General features: G+C 29.3%; 6 protein-coding genes across 13 annotated transcripts; 3 read left to right on the top strand and 3 right to left on the bottom strand.

The window, feature by feature from the left end:
* Positions 1 to 295: 295 nt before the first annotated feature.
* LOC118074132 (uncharacterized) lies at positions 296 to 9,970 on the top strand. Of its 2 annotated transcripts, XM_035095090.1 has the most exons (21): positions 296 to 451; positions 850 to 1,010; positions 1,099 to 1,308; positions 1,815 to 2,019; positions 2,648 to 2,808; positions 2,882 to 3,013; positions 3,073 to 3,252; positions 3,328 to 3,651; positions 3,867 to 4,232; positions 4,558 to 4,767; positions 4,836 to 4,999; positions 5,066 to 5,213; positions 5,291 to 5,405; positions 8,008 to 8,067; positions 8,154 to 8,278; positions 8,371 to 8,520; positions 8,735 to 8,939; positions 9,023 to 9,171; positions 9,240 to 9,455; positions 9,596 to 9,697; positions 9,794 to 9,970. In XM_035095090.1, the coding sequence occupies exons 2-21, from the start codon at positions 858 to 860 to the stop codon at positions 9,875 to 9,877; spliced, it is 3,459 nt and encodes a 1,152-aa protein (XP_034950981.1). In that variant the 5' UTR covers positions 296 to 451; positions 850 to 857; the 3' UTR covers positions 9,878 to 9,970. The 2 variants fall into 2 exon arrangements, with proteins under 2 accessions (XP_034950981.1, XP_034950982.1); XM_035095091.1 differs by lacking the exons at positions 296 to 451; positions 850 to 1,010; positions 1,099 to 1,308 and adding an exon at positions 1,615 to 1,729.
* LOC118074163 (arginine kinase Met e 2) lies at positions 5,720 to 7,055 on the top strand. Its single transcript, XM_035095151.1, has 2 exons — positions 5,720 to 5,964; positions 6,013 to 7,055. The coding sequence occupies exons 1-2, from the start codon at positions 5,814 to 5,816 to the stop codon at positions 7,053 to 7,055; spliced, it is 1,194 nt and encodes a 397-aa protein (XP_034951042.1). The 5' UTR covers positions 5,720 to 5,813.
* Positions 9,602 to 11,899, bottom strand: LOC118074133 (coiled-coil domain-containing protein 34). The gene is made up of 6 exons (XM_035095092.1): positions 11,653 to 11,899; positions 11,388 to 11,570; positions 10,983 to 11,315; positions 10,498 to 10,910; positions 10,273 to 10,413; positions 9,602 to 10,194 (listed from the first exon to the last, which is right to left on the bottom strand). The coding sequence occupies exons 2-6, from the start codon at positions 11,540 to 11,542 to the stop codon at positions 10,043 to 10,045; spliced, it is 1,194 nt and encodes a 397-aa protein (XP_034950983.1). The 5' UTR covers positions 11,543 to 11,570; positions 11,653 to 11,899; the 3' UTR covers positions 9,602 to 10,042.
* Positions 11,900 to 11,930: 31 nt separating this feature from the next.
* Positions 11,931 to 13,699, bottom strand: LOC118074134 (uncharacterized). Its single transcript, XM_035095093.1, has 4 exons — positions 13,257 to 13,699; positions 12,828 to 13,190; positions 12,431 to 12,734; positions 11,931 to 12,355 (listed from the first exon to the last, which is right to left on the bottom strand). The coding sequence occupies exons 1-4, from the start codon at positions 13,389 to 13,391 to the stop codon at positions 12,096 to 12,098; spliced, it is 1,062 nt and encodes a 353-aa protein (XP_034950984.1). The 5' UTR covers positions 13,392 to 13,699; the 3' UTR covers positions 11,931 to 12,095.
* Iml1 (GATOR complex protein Iml1) lies at positions 13,694 to 23,108 on the top strand. Of its 7 annotated transcripts, none has more exons than XM_035095082.1 (22): positions 13,695 to 14,851; positions 14,930 to 15,126; positions 15,199 to 15,482; positions 15,565 to 15,785; positions 15,858 to 16,070; positions 16,126 to 16,296; positions 16,377 to 16,514; positions 17,456 to 17,464; positions 17,937 to 18,154; positions 18,228 to 18,433; positions 18,498 to 18,672; positions 18,764 to 18,964; positions 19,504 to 19,599; positions 20,197 to 20,270; positions 21,056 to 21,166; positions 21,235 to 21,442; positions 21,510 to 21,618; positions 21,678 to 21,905; positions 21,980 to 22,146; positions 22,220 to 22,388; positions 22,461 to 22,777; positions 22,846 to 23,108. In XM_035095082.1, exons 1-22 carry the CDS (start codon positions 13,903 to 13,905, stop codon positions 23,047 to 23,049), a joined length of 4,665 nt encoding a protein of 1,554 aa, XP_034950973.1. In that variant the 5' UTR covers positions 13,695 to 13,902; the 3' UTR covers positions 23,050 to 23,108. The 7 variants fall into 7 exon arrangements, with proteins under 7 accessions (XP_034950980.1, XP_034950973.1, XP_034950979.1 ...); XM_035095083.1 differs by lacking the exon at positions 20,197 to 20,270 and adding an exon at positions 20,825 to 20,892 and having other exon boundaries at positions 13,735 to 14,851; XM_035095088.1 differs by lacking the exon at positions 16,377 to 16,514.
* A 69-nt stretch (positions 23,109 to 23,177) lies between these two features.
* Positions 23,178 to 25,689, bottom strand: LOC118074086 (rac GTPase-activating protein 1-like). The gene is made up of 4 exons (XM_035094999.1): positions 25,480 to 25,689; positions 24,310 to 25,364; positions 23,999 to 24,231; positions 23,178 to 23,915 (listed from the first exon to the last, which is right to left on the bottom strand). The coding sequence occupies exons 1-4, from the start codon at positions 25,562 to 25,564 to the stop codon at positions 23,378 to 23,380; spliced, it is 1,911 nt and encodes a 636-aa protein (XP_034950890.1). The 5' UTR covers positions 25,565 to 25,689; the 3' UTR covers positions 23,178 to 23,377.
* Between the last annotated feature and the right edge of the window lie 549 nt (positions 25,690 to 26,238).

Raw genomic sequence — 26,238 nt, 5'->3', positions numbered from 1 at the left:
CTTAGCCTCAATTAAAAAATCAGCTGATTAAATTTGTCAAAATTGTAACGATTAAATCTTAAAATGTTTACAAATAAATATTACCCATTTTGAATAATAAGATAATATATTAAAATTTGTTACACGGAATTATTTATTGTGGAAAATAATAACAATTTTCTGGAAAAAAAGTCCAATGTATTCATGAATATTTATTCAAATTGATGCTTGTATAGGTAGACACCCTATACTAGGAGACACGCGCGTTAACGTCCTCATATAACTGACAAGCTATTATTCCACGTGGAACGTTCATAAGCAAAGTACATCAACTAGTTTGCTGCCTGTAACCGAATTCAAATACGCACTTTTTTTCTACGAAGCGATGTCAGTTATTCTTTCATTGTGAACATCTACTTTAGTCACAACATTATCGAATGTTACGATTTTTCAATATCATCTTTAAAATAAGGTAGTTAACATGAATAAATGATAATTATTTTATTTGTTTATTTAACTTTATCGTGTTATAAATTTTTTATTCATTTATCACTAAGCCATAGTGGTCAATATATTGCACAAGATAATTATTTTAAACTTGATTTTATTGAACAAGAGACTTTTCCGCTTTACGAGAAATATTAAATTGCATGCATGTATAATTGCGCAAACAATTCATAAAAAAAAAGAACAACAATGAAATTCGTGTATTAATTTAAAAACCAATTATATCTTTTTTTTTATTATACTTTTATGCAGCATTTGTATTTAATTAATGCAGGTTCTTCAATTCGACTTCATGACCTACACCAACTTTGTATAAATCATGTCATGTACTGGATTTAATTTCATAATAATTTTATTGTCTAGATCTGCAAATGAGTCAAAGCGCAGTAAAAACGTGGTTGATGCGTGGTGAGCTGGAGAAACTCGAAAATATTGTATTAGAAGGTCGGGGTACGCGTTTACTAGGAGAGCAATCACCAGATATAAAAACAAGAGTATTTCTCAAAGGACTTCCAAATTACTTGGTAGTATATAATATGTGTATTCTTCATTATATTAAAAGAATGAAGCAAAATAAAAAAATATAATACATGACTAAAAATTTGTTCGTAGACTAAAATAAATGCCATTCATGATGCTGTTACTAGAGGATCTTTATCTGAAGTGAAAAAAAAAATTCTAGAAGAACCTAAAAAAAAATATGCTGTTGCCAAGGATTCATCAGGAATACCATTACTTCATAAAGCCGTTTATTATGATCATCCAGATATAGTAGAGTGGCTGATTCACAACTATCCAAATACTGCCAAACAGGAGGATCGGGTAATTGAATTTATCATTAAATTGTCACTTAGATTTTTATATAGTCATGTAACGATTGCGTGTTAAAATTTATATAATAGTACTTGTTGGAAAACAATTATTTTATTTATACATATATTGGGAGACTGTCTCCATTAAATTAAGGTTCGCGTGACATTCATAATCACCAAGTGTAAACCACCTGTTTTCTCCCCTCTGTACAAAAAGATTTCGTGTCTAAAGTAATCCTTTACCCCAACGGAAGCTAGATGTTATTTCGACAAACGCCGGATATTCGTCTACAATATTTCCATTCGTCGTGAACATCTAGTTTGTTGTAGACACGAATAGTTATCGCAGTGTAATATAGAAATAAATTTTTTTTTCAATCCTCTTTTCATAAAGGCTCGTGATGTAGATGACACAAGCTATTATTCTATCAGTAAATATTCTTCATAATCACTTACAATCATTTGATTCTTCTTTTTTTATTTCTATTCAATAATAATTGTGAAAATTTTTTATAGGAAGGAAGAACAGCATTACACTACTGCAGCTCTTGCAAAGATCCTGAAACGATTTGGGATTTCCTTATTCGAGGAGGGTGCGACGCAAGTATTTGTGATAAAAAAGGTCATCCTGCTGCTTATTATTTGAGTCATCCTTCAGAAATAGAATTGCCACAATCAGGAAAAATGAATGAGAAGAAACATAGCAATGGCAAGAGTGAAAGTAAGTTGAGTATTTATATTAAAACTTATTATCAAATTTTTAACTTTGAACTACTCCAGATTTTTTCACAATGACCCAATAAAATTGTCCTTCATGTCAACCAAACTGTCATTTACTGCCCATAATAATAGATATACACTCGATTCTATGAACTACGAACCCAGAAACACGTTCCCAATGACCCCACGAAATCGATATAGTGTAAATTCTTTATAAACTGTAAGTTGCTTCGTTCAATAACTCAACGAAGTTTCAACTCGGTTGAAGGGCAATTTCCTTATTCTTTCCTATTTTCTCCTACGATTCAATCGATTCGTTAAAACGAATGAATCTACAAAATATATATTACGTACACGGCCTTAATCAATTGAACAAAGTCATTATTTGTAAGAAAAATATTAACTGATCGATGCTAATTGTAGTGACCCACAAAAAATTATTTTAATATAATGTATAGTATAGAAAAAAAGATATAGACATTTAGGAAATTCAATTTTAAAAATAAGTATTATTCTATTGAATAATTTATTTAATTGAATGAATTCCTTAAATTAAATAATTAATCTAATTTACTTAACTAAAATAATATATAAATCAAACACATAAATAAATTATTGAAATGTTACAGCATTGGATTTTAAACCATCAAATATACGAATTTGGATTCACAATCGTGATATTGGGAAATTACAACAAGTTATTTGGGAAGGTCACGGTTCAAAACTTCAAAGAGAAATTAGTAACAACCCTAAAATTCGAAAATTTCTTGAAGCAGTTCCTTTTATTATGGTAATTTTTAATTTAAAGAAATTAATATAAGTTTTCCTGCTAAGAAGAATTATTACCTAATGAATAATTTTAGGTGTCGATAAAACAAATTCACAGTGCAGTAGTAAAAAATGATATAGACACATTTTTAAAGAAAATAGAAGATCCAGTTTCACCAATAATTCTCAGTGCTAAAGATAGTAATGGATTGACTATTTTACATAAGGTAAGAAATTATTTTTCAAGCAAATTAATCGATAAATAATATATAAATGATTCATTTAGGCTGTAGGACTAGGACATATAGATATAGCCAAAGAAATAGTACAAAGATATTCAGTTATTGTAACTGCAACAGACAATGATGGCAAAACTCCATTACATTATGCTGCAGCTTTGAAGGACAGTGGTGCTATGTATGATCTTTTGGTAGAATACGGAGCAGATGAAAGCAAACTGGATAGCGTAAGTCACGATAATGTTCACATAAAAATAGAAATTCAATACGGGTGTGAGATATTGGTATCAATATTATTACAGAAACAAAAAGCAGCTGCTTTCTACAAAAACCGACCCGGTGATATTGACATATCGACCCTAATGAGAATACCTGATGCACCTAGAGTATCTGGTACGAATTATCCAAAAAATTGGGATTGGAAAATTCTGGAAACAGCTGATTCTTTAACGAAGGCACCAAAAAAACGTCGTCCTCCAGTTTCTGATAGTTCTGAAGATATTGCTGATGTTTCCAATACTGAAGGAAATGATACTACTGATGTTACTATAACTGAAGACGACAGTGCTTTCGGTAGTGCCGAAAGTCCTATGAAGACTGAGGAAAGCTCAGATATGGTTTTTGGGGTATGATATATGCATGCATGAAAATAAAATTTCAATTAAATTTTTATTGAAACGAAACGATAATAAAAATAATTATGGTTACATTGTAAAAATTTTTATTGTAGTGGAAATTAATTGTATTTTATTGTTGTAAATTTGTTGGGTGATTTTGTGGTTTGGAATTTTTGAGTAAACAAAGAGGGCAAAGTAAAAAATTGTAGATGATATTTATACAGGAATTGAAGAATGATAACGTTGAACGTAATAACGAAAATCCAGAAATTGACGCAGAGGAGAGAAAAGATAACGTTGTAGCAGAAGAAGAACAAACAAATGATGAAGAAGATGAAGTAGTTGTAGGTGACACGGGTATTCATGAAAATCATGAAGAAGCTGTGGAAGATCATTCTGATGACGAAGAAGACGATGAGGAAGTAGTTGAAAATCATGAGAAAAATGAGGAAGAAGAGTTGGAAACGAAAGAAAAAAATTCAGAACCCGAAGACAATGAAAACAAAAATCTAGAAGAGGATGATGAAGAAAACAAAGGGCTCAGCACTGGAGATTCTGGCGTTGATGAAACAAGAAGCAACGAGGACCAGGTGTGATAATATCTGCACCCGATAATCACGTTTATCCGTATATATTTATTCTTAATAAATTCAAAAATATTTTCAAATAAACAAAATATTCAAATAAATAATAATAATAATCTATTCAGTGGACTACCCGCAGAATATACCTTTTATCAACATTGACTCAAAGCATTCCATACATATCATACATTCTCTATAACTACATTTGTCTACATGAACGTGCACTATCCGGTCGATATACACGTATAAAAGATCGTCGCATAAGATTAAATACACTCATATCGATTTCGCCAATGTACATGCGCGTATTGTATTTTCTCCTTGTGTTCAGGTTATTATTGGTGAACATGAAGAATTGCCAGAAGCAGATTTAACCGAAGGCATCATGCTTGACGATCCGGAAGTCGAAAACTTACTGGTAAACGGCAACATGGAACAGCTAGCAGCATTAGTATTAAATGGAGAAGGCAGACGTCTTATTGGCCGTCAATCGGGTAATCCTGAACTTCAAGCATTTATCGATAATGTTTCATCTTACGTGGTATGTTATTTATTATATGATATTTTTAAAAAATTAATGATCAAATCAAATGTCATTTAAATTATAAGGGAAAAATAAATGCGGTTCATATTGCCGCAAGAGAAGGAAATCTTAGAGGTCTTCAAAATGCCCTCGATCGTCGTAAATTTGCCATTGCACGGGATAGTGTTTCTCCGCATGGTGCAACTCCTCTTCATGTTGCTGTTATTTTTGGCCACACAGCAATCATAAGGTTCGGGTGGACTTAGAATTCATTTTATATTTTAAATGAGTCACTTTAATTAAATGAATTCTATAGATATCTAGCTGGACGATTTCCCGAGACAGTTCATGCTGTTGATATCGATGGGAGAACTCCATTACACTATGCTGCTACACTTGCTGATAATGGACATTATTATAATCTTCTTTTACATCTAGGTGCAAATCCATTAATAAAAGACAATGTAAGTTTTTTTTTTTTTTTTATTATTTTCTACAATAACAAAAGAAAAAATAAAATTTTAATAAATTGATTTAATAGTTTGAACAAAAAGCTGATTATTATAAAGAACATCAAGATGATCTGTCGCACAAACGCCTTCTTCGTGACTTCGGTGAACGAGAAGAACTTGCTGATGAAATGCTTGCAGATAAAGGTACAATTAATTTTTTTTAATACAAAAAAAGTGATAAACGAAAATAACAAAAAAATTTTAATACTAACTTGAAATTGGTTTTACAACATCACAGGACATGTCGCACAGAACACAATCACGCTTTAAGTTTGATTTTAAAAATGTCGTTCATCATTTTTTGTTTTCTTATAAATAAATTTAGAATTTAGGAAATCATTCTCTTAGTCGTAATTTCGGTCTGACAATAATTTTGTAATGATATAAATTATACTTTTAATAACAAATATAGTTCCTGGCGGTGACGTTTATTCATCACGTCGAGATCTAAACGAAGCAGACACATTGGCAGTTCTCGAGAGATGCTTTCGACTACTAGCAAGTACTCGGAGGAATTCAGTGCCAAATACTCCATCAGCAACTGCTGGTACAATGCTGAGTCGTTGTCTCAAACGACCTATCTTTGACCTCATTAAGCACCGTGTGACTCGCATGGACCACAATCTCTTTGACGTGATTTGGCCATCATTGCAAAAATATCATTCAAATTCCCAAAATAGTAGAACTCTTGACAGTGCCTATAGTAATAGATCTTTCATCGATATGGATGATCATTTCGAAGAAATTGTAGTTGCTCCTGATTATGAATGCTATGTAGTTTTTGCTGAATTTTTAGATCCTTATATTAGAAATCTGCACTGTGTTACAACAACGGGAGAATTACCGGATCAATATTATCCCTGTTTCTTCAGTGATATCGGTACCAAAGATGAAAATGAAAATTTCCAGGAAAACATTCATGCAATTGCATCCTACGATATTGATCCATCTGGAAAATATATATCAGCAGCTACTATTGATGCGTGTCGTAATTTGGAAAATTTTTCTCTTCCATTAACATTAACAATCAATCAACTGGAAGAAACAGAAAAGCGAATTACTGGAATATTAATGAGTAATGAAATGTCAGTAATTATGGCAGAGGGATCTAGTGAAGACGAAGCAGGAAACTACTATACTTTGAATGAAGTTTTAGAGCGACCAAGTAATATAAGAGTTAGATTAGAAGCTGCGGGACTTTTAACTCCCATAAATGAAACAGAAATGAGTAATGAAAAACGTCTTCATGGTAAACATTGGCCTTACGGACGTGGAGTGTATGTTGCTGCTGCGGGAGATGTTGCAGTGTGGGTTAATGTCCATGATCATATAAGAATTATTGCTTGTACTGAAGAATCTAAACCCGGACAGATAGGCAAAACTTATGTGAGAATAGCAAAAATTTTAACTATTCTAGATCAAAAGTTAGCTTTTAAAAGACACCCTAAATTTGGATTTTTAAGCGCTCGGCCTTCTTCTGTCGGAAATACTTTACACATTACAGTAGTGGCTAAATTATCTGGATTATCTAAAAAACCAGAAAATTTAAAACATCTATGTATTGTTAGAGGATTAAAACCAGTTGAAACAATGAGAACTGATACCTGGAAAATTAGTAACCAACAGTGTCTTAGTATTACTGAATTACAAACATTACAAGACTTTATTCGAGCAATAGTTAATATTTTGAAATTAGAGAAAGAAATAGTAATAACAAACTCTATGAATATTACTTCAATTTTTGCTAACATATTTCGTAAAAAAAAATCATCAAGTCGTAAATTTAAACGGTAATTCAAAAATTGAATAAATATATTTTTAACTATTTATCGACATGAAGAAAAATGAAAACAAATTTGTATTTTTAAATTATATATAACGTAATAATTAATTCATAGATCTTATTTGATAAAAAACATTTTTGATAACAAAATTCTATTAAATGGAGTAATATATAATTCAGTAATACAATAACAATATCCTGTGATATTTTATCAAAAGCTAATGCTCAATTCCCACGTATTCCAGCTAAGAATGTATTCGTTATTATAATATGTTTATGTAAATACTGCTTAATGTATTTATAAATGAGTAAGTCTGTTAGCTTAAGTATATTAATATCGTTGGAAAGATGTGTGAACATTTTTTGAATCAATTTCAATTAACTTCAATTTTTAAATTGAAAATCGACATAGCAATTTATTAGCCAAAAATAATTAAAACATCTTCGCGAATCATAAGCTACTGGAAAACCTACTGGAAACTTTGGGTTAGTAAATAAATGAATAAAATTATTCGTTCACTATAATCGTATTATCTACAATAACAATCAAACGATGCTTCTAAATGTTTTGCACTGTATAAATACACATGATGATAAACAGTGCACATATCTTTCCAACATTTACCTGTTATTTTTTAATTCACTTTGCTATGTATGATAATTCAATAGAAAATAGGTCAGAAGCTTAGTTGACTTTAATACACGCATCATATTGATAATAAAAATAATTTCTTTATAACAATCTTAATCTTTTATCTTTAAGCATGTATTGATAATGCATCTACGGTTAAATTTTTTTCATTTAATCATAATCATAGATAACGAATGCTTAACTTTAAATTTAATTAAAATGTAAATTTCACATATCAGTAGAATTGCATACAATAATTTTCTTTTTTGTATACTTTGTAAATCTATATCTGTTATCATATAGATCTATACAAGTTATCATTTATTTTTCAGACATCCATAGCACAAGTTTGCCAATATTTCGTGAAGAAGAAGGACGATATTTAGCATCGTGTAAGTTAATCATTTTATAAACTTATTAAAATTATATCTATTCATCTTATTTATATGTATCAGATCTGATTGACTTTATTTAACAGCTTTAGGTACTCCTTTAATAAAAGGATTAACTGAAGTAGCACATAAAAGGCCAAAAAATCCTGTGACTTATTTAGCAACTTATTTGAATAATTTTGCAACTGAACAAGAAGAATTCCCCTCAGAGGTAGTATTTACTTTTTTGCAAACTTAAATTAAATTAAATAATAAACAAAAAAATGATTAATAACAAAATATTTCTGTTTTGCAATACTACAGAAAAGTGATGTTTTGATCATACCTGAATCTAGACAAGAAAATTATGAATCAAATAATGATGAACATCAAAGTGATGAAGAAGACGACGCCGGATATCCACGAAGTCCTGAGTCTAATGCTCCTGAGTCAGCATTTAATACCACAAATAGGGTAAAATTTTTTTTATTCAGTCATACAGGTCAATTTATCGATTGATAAATGTTGATGAAAGTTCTGATTCATGTCATTTCAATGATTAAGTATGAGTCATTTGAATGAAGTTTTAATCGATATAATGAGTAAACGTCTAACTATTGCGTGTAAAACTCAAAGCATGATGATGGCAATGATTGATAAAAAATAATATAATTCATATTTATGTTAGGATGAACATGGTCAAACAATAATTCACTTCTCAGCTATTCGAACACATCCCAAAGATGGATTATTTAATATCTTACAAGAACGTCAAGTAAATATTGGCTATCGAGATGAGTTATATCGAACAGCTCGAGATGTAGCTGAAGATGCTAACTTTCAAGAAAATGTTGATGATATTGATCGTTATGTGGTTTATTTAGCAGCAAGAGGTATTAAATTGTTATTAAAAAATAAATTTCGAAGTAAATGCATCGGAGTTTATGCATCTTTATTATTAATGATTCTGTTTTAGGGGAAACTGAAAAATTAGTTGAACTCTTGTTGGAAGGCTATGATCATATTTTGGATACTGAAGATGGTGGTGTAAATATCATTGATGTTGCAGCTGAACGAAATCGTGAATCTACTGTCCAATTTTTACAATCAATCCCAAAATATGTGGTATGTAAAAAAGTAATTCATTCAGAAAAATTATTCTGATTCTAATTTTAAAAAAATCAACTATCCAGACACAACAAGAAAAACTTCATCGTGCCATTCGAAGAGGAGATCTAGAGGCGGCAAAAAAAATTTTCGAATCCAATGGTGGAGGTGGAACTCTTTTTGCTATTGGTAAAAATACTCTTGGAAGATGTTCACTTCATATTGCAATATTGTGTGAACATGTGGAGATCGTTGAATATATTTCAACAAATTATCGGGGAACGCTTCGAATTGGCGATAACGTATGTGTTACATACATATTTTCATATTTACATCAAATTTAGCTCATTTAGCAGTGTGAAAATAATATGTGTTTAAGAATTAAAAGTTACATTTTAATTATTACTGTTAAAAATACTAACAATTATATTCATTTTATTAGCTTGAAAGAACAGCACTCCATTATGCAATGGGCGTACCATCTGTAGAAACATTGAGCAATATTTTAATAAATGCCGGAGCAAAAAGAGTACATAAAGACTTAGTAAGTAGGAAAACAGCAAATCATTTATATAAATGTTTAGTTATAAGAAAATGAATTTAAAACACTATTTATTTAATCAAAAAAATTTTTATCCAGAAATCGCGACAGCCTTCTTATTATTTTATGAATAAAACGGATATAGAAAGACTTCAGGATGAAGAGCAAACAATGGCTAAATGAAAAAATATTTTTTACGAAATTTAATAGATATTGGAGTAAAAATATTCATATTGATATATTGAATAGTTAAAAAAATATTTTAATTTATCAATATATTGGTTAATAAACTGAATAAAAATATGTTTAAGAAAAACCATTAATTTCTTTCTGATATCTGCAAATATGTTATTTTTGTACAATTGATTTTGTAATATTATTTTTCACTGGGTTCGGCGTAGTTTCGTTATTTATTATTTGACTCTCATTGATTTCGGAAGAACCTTGATCAACTACCCAAGGAATTGGATTAATATATCTAGGTTTTGCCTGTTGATGAGCTATAAATGTTGATAAATATTAATTTTACTTGGGTTCAATGATTTGATAACAAACAATATAATAAATAATAAACTAACGCAAAAGTCCTTGAGTTGCAGGTCTAGGTCTATTTTTTGTTTTTTCTCGCCAAGTTTTGAAAGCTTTTGAACTTTCTTCAAGTTTTTTCTGACGTTCTTCCGCAAATTGTTGCATTTTTAATTCTTCATTTCTCTTTTGGGCTATTACATTATTTTCCGAATTAAATAATAATACGTACATACGAATAAAAACAAACTCTATCAATGTAAAAAATTAGATAATACCTTTTCTTTCTCTTTCTTTTTTTATATACCATTGTTTAAGATATATTTCTTTAGCAATAGCAGTTTTTGCTTCCAATTCTTCAATTTGACGTTTTAATTCAAATTCTTTCTTAGCAATCATCCGTTTATGCATATTTTCTTTTCTTTTTCTTTCAATCCAAACTAAAAAATTATGATTGTCTAATTTTTCTTTTTCTTCTTTTTCTTGTTTCAATCTTTCCTCATCTATTTTTTTTTGTAACTCTAATTCATTAGCTTCCTTCTTTTTTCGAAGAATATCCAACTTCTTCTTTTTTATCCACTCATTATAGGCTTGTTTCTTAGATACAGAATTACCACTTTCATGTTGTGATAATGTGCAGTTAGATAAAGATGTTGAAATTTTAATTATTTTATTCCCATTCAAGGAATACCTTACATAAAAATACAAGAATAAATTAGAGAGAATTTCGGGAAAAAAGAAATTTATATAACTGATTCAAAACCTTTGAACTTCAGGTTGGTCACAATCAACAGAATTTACAGATTGATCATCAATTTTACAGCGACGTTCTATTGTATGAAGTGATTTCGATTTATTCGATGATGATGTCTTAAAAGACTCTGAAGGTATTAAAGATCCGCAACGATAAGTATTAAATGAAGAACATAGGTTACTACCAGCATGAGTATTTGATATTTCAGTATTTAAGTCAACAGAATTAGACTTTTTTTGAGAAAAATCATCTTCATATATTCCAGATTTCAGTACATTTAATGGTTCTACGTATATTGCTGGATTAATACATCGAATTTGTGAGCTTTTTGACGATCTTGAACTGAAATGTGATTTTTTAGCACTTTCTTGACTACTTAAACATATCAAAATAAAATAAAATATTTTAAATTACCTAATTTGGCTATCAAATATGTCATTTTTTGATGAATGTATTCTAGCAGTATCTAATAATGCACTCGAAGTTTTTGTCAATACAAAACTATTATCTTTATTGCATAATTTCCAATGATTTAAATCCAAGCTGTCAATCTTTTCAGTACTGGCCATTACTATTTAACCTTAATTAGGAATTTATCTAATTAAACAATAAGAAAGCTTTTCAAATGTTTCATTACTCACAATAAATTAAATTATCAATTATAAAATATGTAACGTACTCATGTATAAAAAAATTTCCATGTGTATAATACCAATTTCAATATTTTGATATAATTATACATACAACGGATGTTACTAATTTCATAGTACAATCGTAAATAAATTGAAAATAAATTTAAAAAATATTTAAATATTAGTACCAATTATACACATACATTTAAAGCGACAATTGTTTTAAAAAAATATACTAATTAATATAATTAAGTTCAAGTAACTTAAAATTTAATGATGTTTTGACCAATTAAAAAAAATATTCATTCTACTTAAATAAAGAAAAAAAACTTTTTTTTCAAAGACCCATCACTCAATAGGTATCAAAAAACAGAATCAGACACTGAAGTTGAATTATTACTATCAAAGATTTTATTTATAGTTAAATTTTACTAATAGTAATTATCCTTGGTTTCAAAACATTATTAAATAAATCTTAAACTTATGGAATTTATCGTTCTACTAATATCATGTTTTTAGTATTTGATTCAGTGGCATTATTCTGTCTTGTAGTTGATAGATACTCTTCGGTAATTTCTTCGGATTGAATCTTTGTGAAATACGATTCACGTTCCTGAATAATGTACTTTGATTCATCAAAATTGAAGTAAAGTCCTAGGACAATATTCAATGCAGATGTATCATAAGAATGACAGCCAGAGTAGCGATATTGAGGTTTCTTATTGAACCGACATCCTACAGATTGAGCACCTGAAATAATTATAGATTAATAATAATTTTTTAATAGTTTTTTTTTTTTTTTTATTTATAATTTAAATTACAAACCTATTGGACAAATACAATCTCTTGTCAATGCACATTGAACCCAAGGTAACATAATATTTTCTTTTATTTCTCTTGTATTTTTTATTATAATGTGCGATGCTCGAATTAATGGAAGAAAGAAAAAACTTTCAGCTGAAGCTCGAAAGTATTCATACATTTTAGGATGAGTTAAAGTACTAATTGCATGCTTAGTTTGCCACGTTAATACTCCATATTTTGGTAAAAGATATTTTGAAATATCAGTATTATTTAATCGTACGTTAGAGTCCATATATAATATATTACCTAAAGTATTTAATGCTGCCTGCAATGGAAAACATGTTATGTCAACTTTTCAAATAAATGATATTGGTATGAACATTTTAATCAAAAATATTTGAATTTAAATCCTTCTTACCTGAATGACTAGAGGCCGATAGACGTGTAATCTATCATCTTCGGCATGATTAGGAAAATCATTTAAATCAAATTGAATCACATTACATTTAGTAGAATTACAACTAGCTCGTAAATTAAATAACGCGTCTTCATTCAAAGACACTGCATATACAACAATATTATTAGTTGGCAAAAAATGACTGACATTTTTGATAAATCCATATATATTCAATTCCATTCCTGGTCTAATTAATGTGACAATAGTTACATTTTGTGAATTCGGTAAGCTTATTGTTGTGAATTGTTGTCTGTCAAGCCCGAGCAATGCCAAAAATTTTGAATCGGTTACAAATCGTTTTTCTTCAACGTCTTTCAAGTTTTCCTGTGAAAAAAAATAGTAATTATTATCATGTTGATTAAGTATCAACTTAATTGATAAAATAATTACCTGAAAGTTTTTCAACTGTTTATGAGTTTCGGTGACCAAATTTTGGATGGAAGGACGTTGAAAACTAACTGCAATAAATAAAACAGTGCTTCCTACTAAACAAATAAGAAATAGCAGCAAACCCTTGGAACGCATTTCTCATTATTCTGATAAAGTTACCGTAAACGTCGAATATTAATAGTTAATCTTCTATTTATAATGTTGAAAAGTAAATAAGGATTTTTGGAAAAACACATTTCTTCCCTTACTTTATTATTTTCTGATATGTGTAATATAAGAAACAACACTTTACTGTCGTTAATTAAATATTTTATACGGCATTTTTTAATTTTTGATTTCTTCAAATCACTAATCTTAGACTTTTTTAACAATGTTGATTCTAACCTTGTTCACAAGTTAGGTTGTCCTGAACATACTTTAAATACTCTACTGGTCGAAATTGGAAATCATTTTTTTGGTTATTGGCTACTAAAAGACAATTGAAATGAGAATTACAGCGCTACACATAAGTTAACTGTCTTCTCTGGTCAGGGTTTAACCTTCGAAACATGTACAAAATCGAAAAAGAGCAGTTTTTTCTTTCCTAAAATAAAGCATAATTATTTAATAACACATGTAAATATTAATCATTAACTAAATAGAAAACATGAAATTATTTAAGCTAATAGTTCACCAAAAAAATTATAGTGGTGATGATTTAATAATTAATCCAAAAGATTATCCTGGAATAAAGACAGGTGATGTTGTTGAAATTTATCATCCTGAAGATGAGTTTAGCCGTTTACTCCTTCAAGTCACTTCATTTAAGGAAGATTTACAGGGTCGTGAAACAATTAGCGTTGAAAATAATGTAGCACAAATGTTTCAACTTCGAACCTACGCTGATGTCTACATGAATATTGTTAATCCTGATGATGTAGCACTCGACTCTATCGAATTAACTTTTAAGGATCAATATATGGGAAGAAGTGAAATGTGGAGGTTGAAAAATAGTCTTGTAAATACTTGTGTTTATATGAATAAAAAAATCGTTTTTTGTGCCGAGTCAATTAGATGTCAGGTTCACGAAATGTGGTCACAAGGTGATCGTGTTGCTTGTGGAGTTATAACAGATGATACAAAAGTTGTTTTTCGGTCATCAACAAGTATGGTCTATCTTTTTATCCAAATGAGCTGTGAAATGTGGGATTTTGATATTCATGGAGATTTATATTTTGAAAAGGCAGTTAATAGTTTCTTAGCCGACCTTTTTCAAAAATGGAAAAAAAATGGTAGCAATCATGAAGTAACAATAGTATTATTTTCAAGAACTTTTTATAATGCTAATACTCTCGAAGAATTTCCCAATCATATGAGAGAATGTCTCCAACAAGATTATAGGGGTAGGTTTTATGAAGATTTCTATCGAGTTGCCGTCCAAAATGAGCGTTTTGAAGATTGGAGTAATGTATTAGTACAACTACGTAAACTTTTTACTGATTATCGTAATATTGTCTTAAATTATCATCAAAAGCCTGGGATTACTATTCCAGAAGCTACAAACTCTACAGCAGCTCAAGGAAACTTCTTAGAAGTTCTTAACATGTCTCTTAATGGTATAATAATAAATTTGCAAATATGAAAAATTATTTACAGAAAAATTTTTTATAATTATTCAAATATTATTTTCACAGTGTTTGAAAAACATTACTTAGACCGAAGCTTTGATAGAACAGGACAGTTATCAGTCGTTATAACACCAGGAGTAGGAGTGTTTGAAGTTGATAGAGAATTGACGAATGTGACAAAACAGAGAATAATTGACAATGGTGTTGGAAGCGATTTAGTTTGTGTTGGAGAGCAACCACTGCATGCAGTTCCCTTATTAAAGGTATTTTATAGTTTTATTGATTTCATTATCAGGTATTAAATGCTACTTATTACGAATAATGTCAAATTATAGTTTCATAATAAAGACACATCTATTAAAGTTCCTGATGACTATAGTATGCCTCACTGGATTAATTTGAGCTTCTATTCAACAAATAAAAAAATTCCTTACTCAACGTTCATTCCACGGATTAAACTACCTCAAAAAGTAACAAAATCATCTACAGATAATGAAAAGTTACTGTGCAAAACAAATAAACTTATTCAAGAAGATCCAAGAGAATTGCATAATACTCTTTTTGATTACGATGCTTATGATGCACAAGTTTTTCAATTACCTACTATTCACTCAACCAAGTAATATCTTTATTCAGTACCATTTAAAATTATTTTTTCATTTGTAAATTGATTTTATGAGATTTATAAATTCAATTTTCAGAGGTTCTGTACGAACAAAAAAAACGAGTGTTGCCTGTATGGAGACTCATAATAATGCTCAAGCCTTAAAACTTCTAAAACGTAAATTATCAGATCCAGATATTCATCATTTTCAATCAGATTCTCATTCACCACCAGTAAGTGGAATTCGTAGTGCTGCAATTACAATACCTTGTCGAGCAGATGATGTAACAAGAAATGACTCAACTGAAGAATCTAATGGTATTTTTTTATTACCTGCCATATATTTAAAGGCAATAATAAGTCTTTAATAAAAATATATCACCACTATAGTCCAAGCAAAAACACCAGTAAAAAGTGAATCTACTGACAATGAAATATCTCCACCATTCCGCCCAGTGGTTGGAAGTGCAGGAAGCCCTACTACTTCGATTCAACCAATATTGCCTCGACCTGGTCGAGCACTTATAAATCCTTTTGATCCATCACATGTAACGATTAAGTTAACCAGTAACAGACGCCGATGGACTCACATTTTTCCCAAAGGTAAGAAAAGTCTACATAAAAAATTTTCGATTATATTAAAAAAATGATTATTTAGGACCAACAGGAGTGCTGATTCAACAACATCACTATCAAGCAGTTCCAGCTCAATCAAAATCAGACCCAACCATGAACACCAGCTCAACAACAAGTTCTCCTATTGAGTGTGGTTTAACATCTACATCAGATTCAATATCCAGATCAACATCACAAATAGGATTCCAGGATCGTAAGTTTTTGATTAAAAATATTAGTTGATTATTCACTAGATATTAAGGTAGAACATAGCAGCTATAAGTTTATCAACAGATACAAAGGCAAAATCCCAACGATTGAATCAACCTGGAGACAAAAATGGCCATTACGTATTACCACGTGTTAATAAAAGTTTGACACTACTGTGGGGTGCCACTGGCGAACAAGAGTGGACTCCAGCTCTTACGACAGGTTGGCAAAACGCTTATAAACATAATAGCCAAACGAAATCGCAATTTTTCATTTGTAAAATTCATGAATCAGAATAATAACCAGTTTTGGCTATCATATGAAAGAAAGCCAAATCATTCGATGTTTCATAATCAAGTACTCAGTCATTTCATGTGCATGATCATTGATCAATCATGATATAACAGAAAGTTCTCTTTTTACAATTCATTACTCTATGAGTTTTGAAAAATACCAAACAGATAAGATTTTTTTATTTTTAAAAGTAAAGTACATTGACTCAAGATTCGCTAGTGGCTTTCTACAATTGATCAGATATATATTTTTTAAAAATCATTTCAGCTTGTCCATGTAATTTATACGTTAGGAAAACGGTGCTGAATTATTTTTAACTATGTAGCAACATTAGCTAACAAAATTTTTTTTATTGAACAAATTTCCTTAATATCTAAAAATATTACAGTGATATTAAATAATGTAACTCTCCATTGTTACCGATTTAATTATTAGAAATTTTTTTTTTCAACTAGAGTAGTTAGCATATATTTGCTCAAACAACAAGACGATCATCATGCTCTAATCAATGTTTTTTTTCTTTTAAAAATTATTTACTTTCAACTATTTATAATACTTTTTGCAAATTTTTTAAAAAATTAAAATTATTTTTTATAACTATCTTTTAATGTTTTTTTTTCTGAAATTTCTAAATAAAAATTTTATTTAGTAATCTTTTAAATCCAAAACTGACTTCTCTTTCTAATCACAGGGAATTAGTATTTTCATTTTCTTTTACTATGGTTTTGATATTAATAAAAAATATTTTATATCTACAAATATAATAATTGTATTGGATTTATTTTCATGCTATCATTCGTATTATCGGGATACAACGCTGGGCATAATAACGTCTGTGATGTGTGCAACTTTGATGTCAATTGTTACAGCGATCATAGGTTAGAGAAAATATACAACTTAAAAAAAGGGTTATGGTATTCTTTCTCTTTCTATGAAAAACAATTAAAATTCACGCACACTCTTATCACCATTTTCTTTCTACACTCAAAATACTTTAATGTTATTACACATATGCTTTTATAGCTGCATTTGCTGCATGTCTTCCATTAAATTTATTTGTATTTGTATTTTCCACTCTGTATCATTTTTATTTCTTTACAAACACGCCACGTAATAAATGCTTATAAATATATTAATAGTACTTAATTAAATAATATACAGATTATCATATTGAAGTAAAGTTAGAAAATGCTAATTTTTCACATCCACGTTTAAATTTCTAGAAGTAGAAATCGCACTTGGGAGTAGATTCTATTTGCATTACCGCATAAATTTTGGAACAGTAGTTATCATATTGTTTTGTTACTACCAATTAACTTAGATATTAATTTTTTTATTAAATGTCTACAGGAGTTGATTGGAAATCATTAACTATACCAGCTTGTTTACCTATCACAACTGATTATTTTCCTGATAAACGAGCTCTTCAAAATGACTATGTTGTTTCTGATTATAATCTTCTCCCAGATGATGTAAATGCAGATTTTGCACAACAACGAGCAATTTATAAAAAACCATTAACAACAGCTGAAGTTTTTAAAGAACTTGTATCCCAAAGGCTAGCCCAAGTGAGTATTGGATGGTATATCTATTTTTTAAATATTTTTATGATGATTTTGAAAACTTCGTCATTATTTTTAGGGTTTTCAATTAATAATTTTGCCATCAAATGACAAAAATAAATTTGCTAAATCAAATAACAATATCAAATTACATGTGAGTTCTGTTATGCGTGGAAGGCAAACTGATTCAGAACCAAAAGAAGAATATTTATTAAGTATCGGTAGAATATTTCATAAAATATCTTTATGTGGAAATTGTATAACAGTCACTAGGTATCGTCCAAGGTAAAGCCGTAAAATTTCATCTATTGTAATTTTTTTTATTGTTTATAATATTTGATCGTTCTAGACACCCATATCCTCCTTTCAATATTCATTATCGCTATCGGTTTCATGCTCCTCATCATGATACTTATGAAGTATCTTGGGTATCATTTACAACAGAAAAACTTGAAAATTACAACTGGAATTATTTAGATCATTATATTTGTACCAGAGGTGACACTGATTTTTCCTTAGTTGAGGTAATATTAAATATTTATGTATTAATAAATTGAGCATACTATTAATTAGTAAATAGTTAATCAATAACCGTTAAAATATCTATTTATCCAGGCATTAAAATACTGGAGATTTCGGATGTTCTTATTGCCAGCTAATAATTCTGGAACTCGTAAAATAATTGAAGGATCTCCAAGATGTGATGTTTATGTACCTCCAACTTCAACAGAACAATCTCAATACATGGATGGTTTTTTGCGATTCATCGAAAATTATTTGAATAAAATTCGTCGACCTAATCCAAATAAAAATTGGGTAAAATATTATATCAAAAAATACTAAATAACTATATTTGCAACTGTTTATCGAATTTTGTCTTGAGCGTTAAATTATTTAGATAACTGATTGGTTTTATTTTTTTTGAATTTTTTGATTTTTGCAGATATCACTAGCACCATGTAACATACCATTACGTGCATGATTGATTAAATAATTTGGGCTGTAAAAAGTGCTACAAACTTTTGCTCAATTTATATAATAATTTTGATCGCACACCCATTAGTTATGAAATTTTTTACTTTTTAAAAAAATATTTTTAATCACTTCTTTGATACAGGAATTTAATCGGAATTTTTTCAAAAGTCCTAGAGTAATACTCGTTCATTTTAAACAGTACTTACTATTATAATTTTTTTTACTAATTTAATTTATTTAACTATAGTTTTGTATTTAAATTTTTTCCTGATTATTTTAATTATTTTTACAAAAATTCTTGATGAATTTATAATTAGCAAAAGTAGATACAAGAACTACATAGTTAGTTGGGAAACGGTAGAGAGCATGATATGTTTCAGAGCCCAACAGCTTTAAATGCCGTACCCTCGAGAGATCCTGCATCGCACCTGACCAGACGTAGACACAGCACAAGTCTGATATTCCTCACTAACCAGGTACTTCACTTCCCAGTATAATCGGTCCACCTTCACTATTTTTCTAATTAGTATATTCTAATTTCTAAATATTAATTTACAAAAATTTTTCAGAACATCTTTAAAATTATCTTGGAATAAAATATTTACATGAACAGACGAATAAAAATAAAATAACTGATTTTTAGTATTTTATTATGATTATTATTATTGATTATATGAATAGTTAATATTGAAATTAATAGTTTGCATTTTGATTATTGAGTTTAAACGTTACATAATTTATACAAATTTTCCACGTAATAATTTGAACTTTCATTAACAATAATAATAATAATATCGATAATAAAAATATCAATAATTGTTGTTTTATATATTATTGTTTTATTTTAATGCTAGCTAGGTGTTGTACTAATATAGTTCTTAACTTCGCCATAAATGTTGCATCAAATTAATATATATTTTTCCATGAGTGTTTTACTTTATTTTCATTGAATAATTGTCGTTATTTTAATTATTTGTTTAACTACATTCGATAACAGTTTGCTGTCAGTATTATTTGTGTTGATTGTTAATTGTACTTCTGATTATTTAATTTTCTTCTCATAAAATTTACAGACAAATCTTGTTGGAAGTTCACCGTTTAGAGAACGCTTGGGAAGCAATAGATTACCCGAAAAACCAAGACCAAGGTTTGATTTTTTTTCAGTTGGCCTCCAGTTTTTGTCGGAGCATTTACACTGAAGCTTTTTGTATCCCCAGCATTTTTATACCATTTTTCTCTTTTTTTTTTTTATCTTTTCAGTTATTTTTTTCTCTCACTGTAAGCTAGTTCACAATCTACAATTTTTATTAATCAATAATTGTCTATATTAATTTATTTTTATATTACATTAGTTATTCTTAACAACAATTACCTTAGTAATCTTGCTTTTGTTTGAAACTCATTTTTTAATTCCTGGAAGTTAGTATTATTTTGAACATTATTTTTGTATTAATTTGTGTATTCTAAACTTTAGAGAAAATTTCTAAAATGGCTTGGATCTATGAAATTGGGTGCACAGTTATAAATATTGTTTGCATATGTTTTATGTTTGCTTTAATTAATTAATGTATTAAATTATCAGCATTTACTAATGACTTTTTAAATATCTTTTAATGTATATAAATTTTTGTCATTTACTTTAATTAAATAATGTTCCTTTTTAATTAGTAAATGAACGAATGAATGAATTTTCCTGTACAGGAAAAGCATGTGATTTCACCTATAGTTGCCCGCACATGTCTCGACTCTCCTCGCTTCTTACCAAGCAGGTTTGTCTTTCTTATCAAATACTGTATCAAACAGCATAGCACTCTTCAATTTGCACTTAATTGCTTTTTTATTAAAATAACGTATATAATTACAAATTTTATATATTAGTATTATTTCATCGATAGAAAAAAGATATTTAATATCAATTTTTCTTATTACTAGATCTGGATCCAAAGTTATGGATAGAGGCCGAGTATCACCAGCAAGTGAAGCTGTTTTACCTTTGTCTTTAGAGCAGCCACAGCAAGACCATTCGGAAAACAATGAAGAAAAGTAATTATCATTATTTTTTAATTTTAGGTTATTTGTTTTTTAATGATGAATATTAAAATCTTTTTCAGTTCGAATGCCGAAATAATGAAACTTAAAAGTAATGCATCAAATATCGAAATTTTAGAAGTATTAAAACATCCTCAACATGGAATTGGATTTTTGACACCACATCCAGTACTACCTAGTCAAACTTTTGTAAGTGCTGATGCTGTACAATGGTTAAATAATCACATAGAAGGTGGAGTGGCTGTAAAAAAGGCTATTGCAATAATGCAGGTAATATTTAAAATATGTTTAACCATATAATATAATTTTGTAAATTTATTCATAATTATGATTCTAGAGCATGATTTCCGACAAGCTAATTTGTCACGCCTCTGGAGATTTTACGAAACCTTTCGTTTTTGGCTTCTATTTATATTATATTATCCAAGATAGAGATGGACAAAAAGGTATTTTACTTTCAATAGAGAAATATAATTGTATTTTAACATATTGTTGATTTTTACAGAACATTCTTTACCATTAGGAGATTTACAAAGTTTTGAAAATGAATGGGTTGAAGTAGAAATGGAACCACCAAAAGATTGGTGTCAATTATCATCTCATATTTCCTTATCAAATACAACGTCTCCAATACCAATAGGCAATTGCGAAACAATCGATGAATCCAACATTCCAGCGTTTCTTCGTGATGACTTGGATGTTATTAAAGGAACAAATGAAACAGACTGGAGAGGTTCTTAAGTTTTTTATAAAATATTCTTCCAGTTAATCTAATAATAAATTTTAAAACAATAATATTTTTTATAGTTTCATCACCCCCATTTAAACACACGCATCTTGATGTAGATTTATATAATAAAAGTGATAGAATTGAATGGGGACATTTACGATATCAATCAAAATTTAAAGCTGATCACGCTTACGAATTAGTTGTTCAGTGGATTGCTTCTTCAGGGTGTATAATAAATGATTTGGTATGTCATAGTTTATCATTACAACAATTACTCAATGAAATTGAAAAATGAATCCTTTTTTTTTTATCTCTAGTTAATGGTATGGCAACGAAAAGCTCAATTTAGTGGAATACAAATGGTACCAATTCCAAGTGATTTATTGGCATTACCATATACCTTAAAAAGTGATCCTTTAAGAGGTCCAATTTTTATACCATTAAATACTGAATGTCTCATGGTTAATAAACAATATCTTTTTGAAGGTTAGCTGTTTACAAGTGAATAAGTTTTCAAACATTAATTTTTTTCATTATGAAAGAATTCTTTTTTGATAGAATTTCATGAAGATACATACGCACGAAGATTATTTCTCTTTCAAGAGGCTATTCTTCAAAGATTTGGCTTTATACCGTGTTTAGCTGAAAGTTCAGAACATGATCATCAATATGTTCATGTTACTGGAAATGTTTTTATCTTACTTCCTACCACTACATCTCCAAAACCCCGGCCAAGGACAGGAACCAATATTGTAAGAAGAAATACTGGACAAAAGCGATATCCAGTTCATCCTGATCAACCGAGTCCTCATGAAGCTTACATTACCAGACATGTTAGTGGAAAAAACAAGGATGATTTCAGCATGGATCGAAGAGTAATTATTTTGGTTTAATTAACTATAAAATATAACTATTTTTTACTATTTCCATTGATTTTTATCAGATGGGCTTTCTTTGGTCATGGAATCATATGATAAGTCGAAAATGGAAATCACTCTCAACATCAGCTGGCGATGAAATGTTTCAAAAAAAAATAATCCAAGATTTTAAACATTTTTGTTTAAATCGTGATAATAGATTAAGTCAATTTTGGGAATCTTGTTGGGAATTAAAAGAAAAGGCATCAACAAGAGAATCAATTACATAAAAAATTGTAAATATTATTTTTAAATTGATTTCATAATAAATATTGTTTTTATATATTAAGAAATTTGTTATAAAATTATTTTATTTATGTTTTAATCACTCAAATTAATACATCAAGAAATTTTATATTAATTGGATAAATAAGAACCTTGCTGCTTTTTTAAATGAAAAACAATGCATATCAATTAAAATGATATTTAACTCTAGATAGTCGAATAGTAGAATACGACAGAATATTGTATTTAATTATTGTTAATGCTTTTAATATATTCAAATATTAATTTTTTTTTTTTATAAAAGATAAATATAATCAATTAGTTATGTGCCAATTATATCCCGTTATTTGTGGGTGGTGTTGCAAAGTATTTTTTATTTTTTCGTAAAAATGACCGACTAGAACCTAGTGGTGTGTTAAAAAAACCGCGAGAAGTCGTACGTTTTAAAAGTGATTCCGTCGATGGTGTATTTTTTAATTGTGTAGTTCTAGGAGTTCCAAAATCATTTAAACCCTCAGGATTAACAAAATTAGCCCAATAATCTGATGGAATTTTCAAAAGAGCTTCGACAATTGCTGCTTGAGTCTTAGTCTCTGATAACATTGAAGTAGCAGATGGTTCTTGAGAACTATAACCTACTAACGTTGGTCCAAATACTTTGGCAAGATTACTAATAGGCATTTTACACTCTGGTGTGCTTGATACACGTTGTAAATGTAATATTACAAAGGCCAATGTATCTCGGTTGGGTTGTGGAAGTTCCGAAATTGCTTGATAAAGAGCAGCATCTGCATCTTGTTTATCAACGATGGTAGTTGCACGAACGAAATCCGCCCAAAGACCTACCGTTATCAATGGCTCTCTTAAAGACCTAAAGAAAAAAATATTTTTAGAATTCATTCGAATTTACATTACTTGAATTATATAAACATAGCAATAGAAACATGTTATTACCTTAAGAAATCTTTAAGAGTAGAACAAATAGTTGCAATCTCAATTTCTGATAGATTAGGGACACCTTTTCCTCTCAAAAATTTTTCTTTTAAACACTTCACGTCTGATGTTCCACCATTAACTCTATACAATCCTTGTTCATTCATTCCACGTAATTCTACTTCATTTATACAATGAACTACAAGGGATGGAACCATCGGAGGAATCATGGGAGTGTAATCAGCAATAGTACCCTGAAAATAAATTTTTTTAAATATTTTCAAAAATCTTTTATCAGTAGATCATTAGGGAAAATATAAATAAATACTCACTGATGCTCCTCGAAGAATAGGTGTATTTCCAGCTGGAATACAGGGTAAAGGGACAAGGTCTTTGCATTCTGTATGAGAAACAGCTTTACAATCACGACATTTCAATGCTAGTTTACCAAATCTTATCTTTTTTCCACAAGGTGAGCAGGTTTCAGGCTTAATAACAGACTTGCCGATAAAACTATGACCCCTCATAGATTTTGTATTAAATGTATATCCTCCAATATTAGGACTGGGTTTAAATATGCCTTCAGAATCTGATCCAGATGTTAAATTATCAGGAAAAGGTGCTGATGGTTTAGTATCAATGTTCTTTTCTAGATGGATTTCTTTCAATGATCGTTTTTTTTCAACACTTTTTCTTTTCTTTTGACTACTACGATTGGGAGATTTTGGATCTTGATTTTCATCTCCAGGTACAGCTTCTATCACTGATGATGCAGTTATAGTACCTTCTTTGGGCATAATTACAGTTGTTGTAGCTACAATTCTATCTGAATTATTCAAATCAACAACTTTCTGAATTGTACTTCTTCGTTTTTTGGTTGAATATTCGCCACTGGGTCTGTGTTCTTTCCATTCTCTTTTCCTATGACTTAGCAGAGCGCTTGCATCTAAGTCATCTTCTGATTTGGAAAAACAACTCAAGTCACTTAAAAGAGATCCAGTAGAGTCCAGCTCTGCTATTGTATTGAGCTTATCATTATGATGAGTATCTTTAGAATTTTGGTTACTATGTCGTCCGTTTAATGTTGTATTATTTAAAAATTGTAATTTTTCTCTTGTTTCATCATTTAAATTTCCGGCACCACCATTAAACAGAAAATCACGAACTGAAATAATCTGTCTTTCAAGTATATTTCTTTGTTCTTCAGCGACTCTACGTCTCCTTTTCTCTTCGTCGAGTAATCGACGTGCGTGACTTAATTTCCTGTCAAGATCAGCCAATTCATGATGTGATTTTTCTAAAGCAGAATGTAACCGTTGACATTCTTGAACGGCAGCTAACCATTTTTGCCTCATTTCCTCTTGATTTATTGCAAATCTCAAAAAATCTATTAAAATTTATTTAATCTTTAATAAATTAAAAAAAATATAAATAAGAATACTTATTATAATATTAAAATAATGCATTAAATATCGTAATAGTAGGTGTAAACATAAACTAACCTTCATCAGAAGAACCATTGATGAGAACATTTGTGCATCGCACAAGTTCGTCATGAGTTGCGATTATAGATAATGATGAAGCCATAATTATTAATTTAACTGAAAGAATAAAATTATATTCTCCATCCACTATTTTTTCACTAACGATAAATCATGTGAGGTAGTAGGCTCTTTCATGTACTGATCACTCAACACCGTTGGAAACTGTTAAAACCGACGCTACTGCTCGAGCCACGCCATTCAAACTTGCCCAATCACAAGACAGTCGTCTACATGTACGGCCATCTACATTTCAAAAATAAAATGTTCGTTTCAAACAGATTTATCGTTAGTCGGTAAAAAATGGCGTTGTTTGATAATTCTCATTTTTGAACAAGTTCATCCATGTTCTGTATTAAATTAGAACTTAGTAATTCGTGGTATTATACCAATGTGTATTTTGATATCAGAATTGTTTTTTGCATAATTTTTATTGATATCATATATAAATAAAGCATCATATATGATGTATGTATTTATAAACAATATGACCAATTCTGTGATGTTTAAAAGTGTGAATATTTATAAAATTGATCATTTTGATTTTCTACTTAAGTGACAATGTAACTATTATTTAGCTATAGACATTTTTTATGAATATTTGAATTGAATTTTTTCACATACAAACCAGTAATAGTGTATAAGAGTGAATTCTGCTGAATAAATAAGTAATGCTCAGTGAATAGTTCCCACTATAAGCGAACGTGTAAGTTTCCTATA

The sequence above is a fragment of the Chelonus insularis genome, unplaced genomic scaffold (genome assembly GCF_013357705.1).
Source record: "Chelonus insularis isolate UGA/USDA-ARS -01 unplaced genomic scaffold, ASM1335770v1 contig_131_pilon, whole genome shotgun sequence".
Lineage (NCBI taxonomy): Eukaryota > Metazoa > Arthropoda > Insecta > Hymenoptera > Braconidae > Chelonus > Chelonus insularis.
This window is presented reverse-complemented; position numbering and strand designations above follow the sequence as displayed.

Coding starts and splice junctions, on each gene's coding strand:
- LOC118074133 (XM_035095092.1), bottom strand. CDS start 11,542: ATGGCCAGTACTGAAAAGATTGACAGCTTGGATTTAAATCATTGGAAA. Junction 10,911..10,982: donor GACCAACCTGAAGTTCAAAG/GTTTTGAATCAG, acceptor TTTTTATGTAAG/GTATTCCTTGAATGGGAATA. Junction 10,414..10,497: donor AAAAGAAAGAGAAAGAAAAG/GTATTATCTAAT, acceptor ATAATGTAATAG/CCCAAAAGAGAAATGAAGAA.
- LOC118074134 (XM_035095093.1), bottom strand. CDS start 13,391: ATGCGTTCCAAGGGTTTGCTGCTATTTCTTATTTGTTTAGTAGGAAGC. Junction 13,191..13,256: donor AACAGTTGAAAAACTTTCAG/GTAATTATTTTA, acceptor TTTTTTTCACAG/GAAAACTTGAAAGACGTTGA. Junction 12,356..12,430: donor AGATTGTATTTGTCCAATAG/GTTTGTAATTTA, acceptor TAATTATTTCAG/GTGCTCAATCTGTAGGATGT.
- LOC118074086 (XM_035094999.1), bottom strand. CDS start 25,564: ATGGCTTCATCATTATCTATAATCGCAACTCATGACGAACTTGTGCGA. Junction 25,365..25,479: donor CAATGGTTCTTCTGATGAAG/GTTAGTTTATGT, acceptor AAATTTTAATAG/ATTTTTTGAGATTTGCAATA. Junction 24,232..24,309: donor CTATTCTTCGAGGAGCATCA/GTGAGTATTTAT, acceptor ATTTATTTTCAG/GGTACTATTGCTGATTACAC.
- LOC118074163 (XM_035095151.1), top strand. CDS start 5,814: ATGCTGAGTCGTTGTCTCAAACGACCTATCTTTGACCTCATTAAGCAC. Junction 5,965..6,012: donor AACTCTTGACAGTGCCTATA/GTAATAGATCTT, acceptor AAGAAATTGTAG/TTGCTCCTGATTATGAATGC.
- LOC118074132 (XM_035095090.1), top strand. CDS start 858: ATGAGTCAAAGCGCAGTAAAAACGTGGTTGATGCGTGGTGAGCTGGAG. Junction 3,014..3,072: donor GATTGACTATTTTACATAAG/GTAAGAAATTAT, acceptor TGATTCATTTAG/GCTGTAGGACTAGGACATAT. Junction 3,253..3,327: donor ATGAAAGCAAACTGGATAGC/GTAAGTCACGAT, acceptor ATATTATTACAG/AAACAAAAAGCAGCTGCTTT.
- Iml1 (XM_035095082.1), top strand. CDS start 13,903: ATGAAATTATTTAAGCTAATAGTTCACCAAAAAAATTATAGTGGTGAT. Junction 16,297..16,376: donor ACAAATAGGATTCCAGGATC/GTAAGTTTTTGA, acceptor GTTTATCAACAG/ATACAAAGGCAAAATCCCAA. Junction 22,778..22,845: donor ATTTCAGCATGGATCGAAGA/GTAATTATTTTG, acceptor GATTTTTATCAG/ATGGGCTTTCTTTGGTCATG.